This window comes from Erpetoichthys calabaricus, chromosome 17 (genome assembly GCF_900747795.2).
Source record: "Erpetoichthys calabaricus chromosome 17, fErpCal1.3, whole genome shotgun sequence".
NCBI lineage: Eukaryota > Metazoa > Chordata > Cladistia > Polypteriformes > Polypteridae > Erpetoichthys > Erpetoichthys calabaricus.
The window spans coordinates 100,348,147-100,356,922 of record NC_041410.2 but is presented as its reverse complement, the minus strand read 5'-3'; the positions used below and the strand labels follow the sequence as shown (position 1 = coordinate 100,356,922).

At 48.1% G+C, this 8,776-nt stretch overlaps 1 protein-coding gene across 1 annotated transcript in view; it reads right to left on the bottom strand.

Annotated features, from left to right (window-relative positions):
• Positions 1-394: 394 nt before the first annotated feature.
• The window catches only part of LOC114643124 (mucin-2-like), a 256,765-nt gene continuing 248,383 nt past the window's right edge, over positions 395-8,776 (bottom strand). The window contains exons 13-17 of the mRNA XM_051920951.1: positions 3,620-3,678; positions 3,382-3,527; positions 3,186-3,289; positions 2,462-2,551; positions 395-864 (exon numbers count right to left, since the gene is read on the bottom strand). Of these exons, the coding sequence (XP_051776911.1) occupies positions 853-864; positions 2,462-2,551; positions 3,186-3,289; positions 3,382-3,527; positions 3,620-3,678 (411 nt within the window). The 3' untranslated portion in view covers positions 395-852. The remainder of the gene's footprint in view (positions 865-2,461; positions 2,552-3,185; positions 3,290-3,381; positions 3,528-3,619; positions 3,679-8,776) is intronic.

The window sequence follows — 8,776 nt, the reverse complement described above, 5'->3', positions numbered from 1 at the left end:
CACACACATAGAGACACACACACACACACACACACACACTCACACACACACACACAATTCACCACAGCATTGTATCTTTGGACTGGCGGGTGAAAACCCACAAGACTCGGTGAGGACATCTTTACTGAGGGACTTGTGGGAATCTGAAACAAACTACCGAGACATGCAGCTGATGCAGAAACCTGGACAACCTTTCAGGAGGACCTGGATGAGACACGGGGACAGCTAACTAAACAAACGCATGACAAATGGACTGAGGGTCTTCTCCCGTTTGTCACATTTCTAATGCTCCAATAACACGGGGGTCTGGCCTTTTGATTTGCTGATTCATGGCATCTCCAAAGAAATATTCTGTTTGATGTCACATGTTAGTGACTAAGACAATAAAAGCAACTTCTCTTAATTGACTTTATTGAATATAAAATAAATAATTTCTGCAATAAAGAATATAAATTAATTAAATTGCAATCATCATTTCTGTAAGAAAATATAAAGCAGTGCATTTCTTTATCAAAAGAGCCAGCCGCCATTGTCAGTCCCTCAGGAGGACACTTGAGGAGCCTTCACTTCTACAAGCCCCTCCGTCAAAGTCTGACGAGACACCAAAGCCCAGAATTTGAATTCTTTTGTAAACGCGACGTTTCCTGAGGTGTGAAGTTCTGCTCAATTTCAAAGAAGAAGGCAGTGAGTGGACCAAAGTGGCCACCTTCATCCATCTGTCCATCACAGTCCCTTAGACATGTAGGTAGCAGCCAGGGTGCTCCTCAACTCCATATTTGCCCACAATACTTCATGATAAGCGGAGCTCCTGGCAGGTCGGAGGACATCAGTGCAGATTCACAAGCTTGTCGGCTACTCGAAGGCCTACAAGACAAAAAGACACAAAGCTGAGGACACCAAATCACCGCGGGCTCCTTCTGCTTGCACCCCTGACTCCATGCTGCTCTTATGTCTCATCTGTCTATCTGTTAGGGGGCTTGGGTGACATGACAAGATCGAGAAGAGATGGAAGAGGTACATTGAAGATCCAAATAAGGAAAATCCAAGGGTAGTATTTGAGGATGGAGCCCCAAAGGACGGGCGAGATGAAGTAAAGGAGACAGTGAAGAGAATGAAAAAGTCAACAGGACCACTGAAACACCAGCAGAAGTGTGGAAGAGTTCAGTGGAAGAGGGAGTATATGTGTGGTGGGACCTCATGCAGAAGATCTCTGAAGAGGACAGACGACCAGAGGAGTGGAGGAACACTGGGATTGTGCCCATTTATAAGGAGAAGGGGGATATTCAGGATTGTGGAAACTACAGGGGCATAAAGCTGATGTCACACAGTAAGACATTTGGAGAAAGGGTTATGAATAGAAGAAACCACCACAGGGGAGGAACACATTGGTGTTATGCCAGGGAGATGAACAACTACATGATGCAGTCTTTGAACTGAAGCAGCTGATAGAGAAACATGGAAAAGAACAGAAAGGACTGCATATGGTGGTCACTGATTTGAAGAAGGCTTAGGATGGAGTGCCACGTCAAGAGGTCTGGAGGTGCATGAGACAGAAAGGAGGACCAGAGAAGTGTGTGAGGACTGTCCAGGATACGCTGGAGGGAGTAAGGACTCAGGTTAAAGGCGGTCTTAGGGGAGCTGACAAGATCTCAGTTGGAGGAGGTCTGCAGCAGGAGTCTTCTTTAAGTCCTCACCTCTGGTTACGGATCGGTTGGGTCTTGGGATTAAAGAGCAATCCCCCTGGTGCAGACTTTTTGTGAAGGAGGAAGTGGAGAAGAAGTTGGAATAATGGAGAAGGGCTATGAAGATAGAGGACTCAAGTTAAATAGAAGAAGACAGAATGGCTGAAGTTTAATGATGATCAGGATTCAGAAGTTAGCATGCAGTGAGGGCCATTGAAAAGAGTCGAAAAGCTTAAATATCGAACTTCAGTGGTGGACCAACATGGAGAATTAGAAGCAGAGATAATCCATAGAGTGCAGGGTGGAGGGAACAATTGGAAGAAGGTATGAGGAGTGTTTTGTGATCGGGAGTGAGAGGGTGAGGTTTACTGGTGAGACCGACAGTGATGTACGGAGCTGAGACATGGGCAGGAAAGGGAGAGCAGGAGAAGAAGTTGGATGTGTGGAGTTACAGAAGAGGACAGAAGAAGATATGAGACAATCAGAAGTACAGGAAAGTCAGCTGAAGTGCTATGGACATCTAACAAGGACAGACAAGGAACATGTGGGAATGGAGTAGAGAAAGTGAGGCTGAGGTGGATAGACAAAGAAAAAGAAGATCAAAAGGAAACGTGTCCGACTGGCACAGAGCAGCACAACCAGGCTGTATGGAGAAGGGTGATCAGGCACTTCATCCCCACACAGAAGATGATGACGATAAGTTACATTCGGGTAAGATCAAAGCACCATGGACGGGGGCCCAGCAGAGGGCACTCCAGAGCTGCGAGCCGCACACTTACGTCATAAAGATGAGCGCTGAGTTCAAAGGAGTCAGGTGACCTGAGGGAGCAGGCGCGTGCCAACTTCTTGAACAGGCGGGTCTTCAGGGCCTGAGGAGGGAGAAGGAAAAGGACATCAGGAGTCAAATAACGAGCCAGCAAAGTGTGACACGAGGGACTCAGACAGAAGACAATCAACGAGCTTGGAGACACTGGCAAGAAAGCTGCTGCATCTGTGAGGCCATCTGACTGTAGTAAAAGGCGCTATATTAGGGGGGCTCCCATATACTGAGGCTGTAGAGAAAGGCGCTCTGTTAGGGTGGTCACCTGCCTTTACTGTAAAGCACTATATCTGTGTGGCCATCTGCTGCCAGTGTTATGATCTGGTGACCATTGGGATCCACTATGTTGGCACAGCCCTGTGACTCCAGTTGTTAGGACTGATTACTCTGCTAATTCACTCATTGACTATGGTGGGCTCCCAGCATTGCTCAGGCACTGCCCCTTAGATGTGACGTTTTCAGTGAATTAAAAATACTCATCGGCTCATAAAAGCACAACAAGCTGAGACAGAGGGACATAAGTAGAGGAGCTGGGTGACACAAACTGACACAAAATGGCCTCCCTAAGGTCAAAGCCATGAAAGGCACTGCAAGTGTAGAAACCTCAGAAAGAGCAGACAGCACAACAGAGATGGATATGAAAGGAGCTCCATGACAGGGAAGTCCACCTGAACTGCACTTACCACCACAAGGACCACTGGGATCAGGATGATGAGCAAGCTACAGAGCACAATGATGGCGATGGCATAGCCTGGGAAGGGCGTTTGAGCTGGTGGGACTGGGGTGGCTGGAGGAAAACCAAAATCAAGGTTACCAATGGGACATTCTCAGGACCCTGTACATTTTCAGGTCCCGCTTGTCCCTGCCCGCTGAACTCACCACTGCTCACTATGGACCAGGGGTCCAGCTGTATTCCCTGTAGGTTGACCTGAGAGATTCCACTCAGGAGGGTGTTGGTCACATCGCTGCTGGTGGTTGTGTCTGGTGTGTACATGAAGGTGGTGGTGGTGATCACTGAGCCCATCCTGCAAAGAGAAGTGGACAGCTGGTGTGATGGGTGGGCTCTGGCGCGAGTGCAAGCCATGGAGAAAGAGGTCAGCAGGAGGCGGTCACTTACTTCATGTCCGTGACGTAGAGGTCAGTAAAGCCGTTCTTGACTTGGAAGAGTGGCAGGAGCTGAAAAAATAAAAGGAGACAGCAGGTTAGCAACTTCAGGGCAGACGTGCGGCCGCAGACAAAGAATCAGGTGCTAGAAAGCTGCACTTTGTGCCCTGCAGTGGCTCCTTCATCTTTTATAGCTCCTTACACTCTCAGTAGGCACACAGCCAAACACTCTGCATACATGACATTGATATGACTGTAGGGGCCGTAGTGGAGACCCTCTTGTTTGGAGATCGGCTTGTTCAGCCTTTATGAAAGGTGCTATATAACATAACAGGGGGTCCGTTAGCGAAGTCTCCATGCAATCAAAGAACTTCTTACCGCTTGTTTCAGTTGAGCTCTGAGCTCAGCAAACTCCGCTGATGACCGGTTACTCATGGCACTAGAGAACTGCTTGTTGAGAATCCTCAGATAGTAGGTGAAGATGTTGAAAGCTACTGGCACGGCTGGCAAGGCTGTGGAAGACAAGAGAATGCCATAAGAAATCTCGGAGCTCCAAGTGCTAAAATGGTGCCACACGAGCACATTGAGAATTACACCGAGGGGGACACAAAGCAATTCCAGGTACGTACCATTGACGGTCAGCGTGTACTTGACCAGTGGGACAGGACTGCTGCTCTGCAGGATGTTGGTGATGAGGACCGTTGAATTGACAAACACAATCGTGTTGAACTGAAGCTGGACACTCGTGGAGACCCAGTTGGAGTTGTTACTGGTAATTGAGAGAGAACAACGGTTAGCATAATGGTCCTCGGATAAGGGCAGACAGCCCACTGTGGGACCCCCGACCTCCTCCAGGACTCCAGTGCCACACTGTGATGTATGTGAGTGTGTGGTCAGTCACAGCTGGATGGCACACTGCCACTTCACCAAACTGGTAATCTCTGCTGCTCACCTGACCTGCTCATATCAGCTGATATCAAAGCCCACTTCTACAGAGGACACTTGCCAACCTGCCATTCAGTGCCTGCTGATGCCCTGGTTAATGATCAGGGGGTGGACATTCACACATCTACTGATGCAGAATTCCAAACCCCACCACAAATATGACTGCCCACCTGCTGCCCACTGCTCAGCACTCAGCTGCCCACTAGGTGTGCATGTCCACTTCATCTCCTAGGGTAACTGACATTAGACATTGCTGGGCAGACAAACGATGATGGCCATGTCATACCTGAAGTTCAACGCCGACTGCACCGGGTCACCGTAGTATGGCTTCAGGATGGACAGCAACTGTTAAAGAAAGATAAAAATACAAATGTAAGGGCCATGATGGCGCAGGTCACCTGAATATGGCACGTCCTCTAACTTGGTGCCCAGGCTCTGCTTTCAGCCCCCATTGGCACAGAAACAGCCAGGCACTATGTGGATGGCACTTACCCACACGAGGGTCTTATTCTCCAGCTGATGGTATGCCACGCTTGTATTGTTATATAAATCTGAAATGAAGCCATCTTGAGTCTGGAATGCCACTGAGGTGGTGGACAGAGGAAGCTGCTCTATGGTGGCCACTGTGAAGAAGAGGACAGACAAGACACCATTATGAGGTGCTAGGAAGGAATTACGGAGCCCATGGAGGTGCTCTTCACTTACTGTTAGACTGAATGCTCCATCGGTCCACAGGCAGGACTCCCACGTCACCCGATGAATTGACCGCATTGTAAAAAATTCGAACGGCATCTGCACTCTGAGGGGCATCAGCAGCTGTGGCATTGGAGGTGAACTCCAGTCGTGTTTCTGCGATGACAGATCCTTTTCTGGGGGATATAAAGAAGAGGGTCTTATTATAGAGGGACGTGGAGGACTGGCACTGCAGCTGGACATGTTGGGGTATACCACAAAGTGGGCCAACACGGAAGATGCCCAAGGAGCCAAGGTGGAGGCCAGCAGGACTCACGTGAATTTGTCGACTATCACTCTGTTCAGGGTGTTTGGGTACAGCGGGTGGAACACTTTGTAAACCTGAAAGACAAGAAGAAGAAGAAACAATGACATCAGTTATGGAGCCTCACGGGTGGATAACACAAAGGGGCTTAAGTCTTCAGTTCAGACACCACCTTGGGACTGGAAGGGGGGACAAGGAGCACTGTGGCCTGCACCAGTGCAATATGGGTAAGGCATAGCGTGTCAGGCTGCCTCCGTGACCTTATGATTGGGGGTCTGGAGGTGTGGAGAGTCCATTTCTGTTGTCTGTTTTGTTCATCTCATGATATTCAGATGTTATCATTTATTATCATCGTGTTTTTAAAGTCATCTTCCGGCCGTGTTGAGTCAGTCACAGCCATGTCGTTGTCAGATATGGCGCCTGTTATTACCTTGTGACAACTGAAGTGGTGAAGAGTGACGTCACTGCATTGCTGGTATAAAAGACGGTGACCTGCTGCTAACAGCCTGCGACTTGGTGGATACTTGATGGGTCATCTGACTGTCTGGAGTCTCACATGGAGGTCTCCACAGTGGTCCTTGGAGTGTCGGCCTATTGGTGTTCTCCCTGGTCCATGACTCCTTATTGCTTCCTTCTTGTCTGTCATTACCTTCTTCACATTGGCAGCATGGTGACACCTTGGCCAGGTTGGCCATGCTGTGAGGCTGAGCTACACATGAAGATGCTAAACAAGAACGGTGACACTGTGTCCTGCTGCTCTTAGCGAGCCACTGAGACAGCAGACTTCTGTGTGTTGTTATCTCTTGTACTTGTACATGTGGTGGTCCCGAGTTCTTGCTGATCTGTTAAACGAGGTGCTCTGTCCCAGTGTGCCTCAGTCACTCTAAAAATTTGTGCCCATGGACCCTCGTCTCATCACATTCCTTATCTCACAGATATTGGCACCTCTGAGGTGGCAGTGTATGTGGGTGAGCGTGGGCTATGATGGCCTGGCATCCTGTCCAGGTGTGGTTGCAGACTAGGATTTAAAGTGGTCCTGAACTGGTGAATCCTGTCACCTGATATTAGGAACTGGTTGGTTTTAAACACGTTTTCATGTTCAATTTTCATTTTTTTTTAATTTTTGGAACTGCCTCAGTTCTTATATTGTGCCTTTGGTTTCATTTTGGTGTGGTCAATACTTTTTTTTTTTGTTACACAAACCCATTTTGATTTTTTGTGGGTGAGGTGTTGTTGGGACGGAGCTCCATTGCTAGCAGTCGACCCCCAAACAGATTCATCTAGTGACATTGCAGCGAGTATTTACGATGGCAGAACCCTGCATTTTCCATCCAAAATGAAGAACAGACATTGCTGTGTTTGTTAGCGATGTATGGAACTGATTATTCTGTTGTACATTTTGCTCTCCAGTCTGCCTTTCTAAAATTTGTCATTTGGGTGCGGATGAACTCCATGAAAACCCCAACAGCCGAGCTGGAAAGTGGACCTGACTAAAAAAGAGAGTGAGTCACCAGGACCAGGAGATGAAACCACAAAGGATAAAGGCTCACAAGTGAACATAATGAGCGTGAAAACCACAGATCAGAAGAGCAGGAGAAAGTCCTCACTGGCACCTCAGTTGCTAATGGCGACACCTCGGCCAGATTTTCTGTATTTTTATTCAAAATCTGGGCGGCAACACCTTGTGCATCACCATCTTACATAGGGGTGATGCAAATATGTAAAATATCATGTGAGTTCTCATCACATGACTGGCAAAAGTAAAAATTAGTATAATTTATACCATGTCAACAATAGGAAAGATCTCTAAGGTAAAAAAAACGTGGTGCTAAAAAAATAAGAATTTACTTAAGTCAAGCGAGTTACAGAATGGACAGGTCAGGTTATGTTGGGGAGCAGGCACTGGTACAGCCGCACCCACCACATAATGAGACAGCTCGGGGTCCTGGTCGCCATACCCCCAGCCAGACACGCGGTCCAGTCCTACCCTCCGGAAATGATCCTCTATCTGCCACAGCGAGTTAGGGAATGCGCCACATGACCATAGGGCCATAACTGACGCTCCCTCACAGTGCAGGTCATGTGCCTTATTTGGGACTCCATAAGAAACACAAAGTCAAACCAGTGGTACCCAAGGATTCTCTGAAGAGACACATATGATGGAGTCCAGTCTTCATCTCAGGTCACTAGATAGCATCCATGTCTCGCAGCCATATAGCAGGACAGGAAGCATCAGAACTCTAAAGACTTGGACCTTCATCCTTTTGCAGATATCGGGAGCACCACACACCCCTTTCCAGGGACCTCATGACCCCCTGTGCTCTCTCAATATATCTACTGACTTCACAGGAAGAGTCACCAGAGACATGAATGTCATTGCTAAGGTAAGTAAACCTCTCGATGAGGTTGACATTCTCTCCGCAGACAGACACACTTCTCATGTGCCCAAGAGGTCATTAAAGGCCTGGATCTTGGTTTTTATCAGGACACTTACAAGCCCAGACACTTAGACTCCTCACTCTGTCTCTCATAAGCCTTGATCAGAGCCTCCATTGACCACATGAAGATCAAAGCATTGTTAGCAAAATCAAGATCAGATGAATCTCTCTTCACCAACAGATGCCCCACAGCCACTGGACACCACAACCCTGCTCAGCACCCAGTCCATGCAAGTACTGAACAGAGTAGGAGAAAGAACACCGCTGACGGACCTCAGAATCAACTGGGAAAAATACAGAGGGTCTGGCTCCACAACACGCCCAAAACCAGTGCACAGGCCCACCATGATATCTAGCAACTTTGAGGGCATCTCGCAAAGTCTCAGGATGTCCCACAGGGTAACTTAATCAACCGAGTCAAATAGTTTATGAAACTCAACAAAAGCTGCAAAGAAACTCTGCCAATATTCGGGTTTGTGCTCCATGAGAACCCTCAGTTGCAGCATGCCAGTTAATGGTAGACTTCTTAGGCGTAAAACCAGAGTGCTGCAGTCGCTGGTAGGTGAGCAAGTGATCACGAATCCTTTTGAGGACGACCCTAGTAAGGACTTTACCCGGCATCAAGAGCAGTGTTATCCCCCAAATGAAAGCAAAGATTGCCTGCAATGCCAAGAAGACAGTGTTTCCACCATCCTGGAGAAGTTTACCCCGGATACCACAGACCCCTGCAGCCTTCCCTAACCTCAGCTGGGTCACCTCCTGTGCAATCTCAGTGCAACTGGGTGGATCT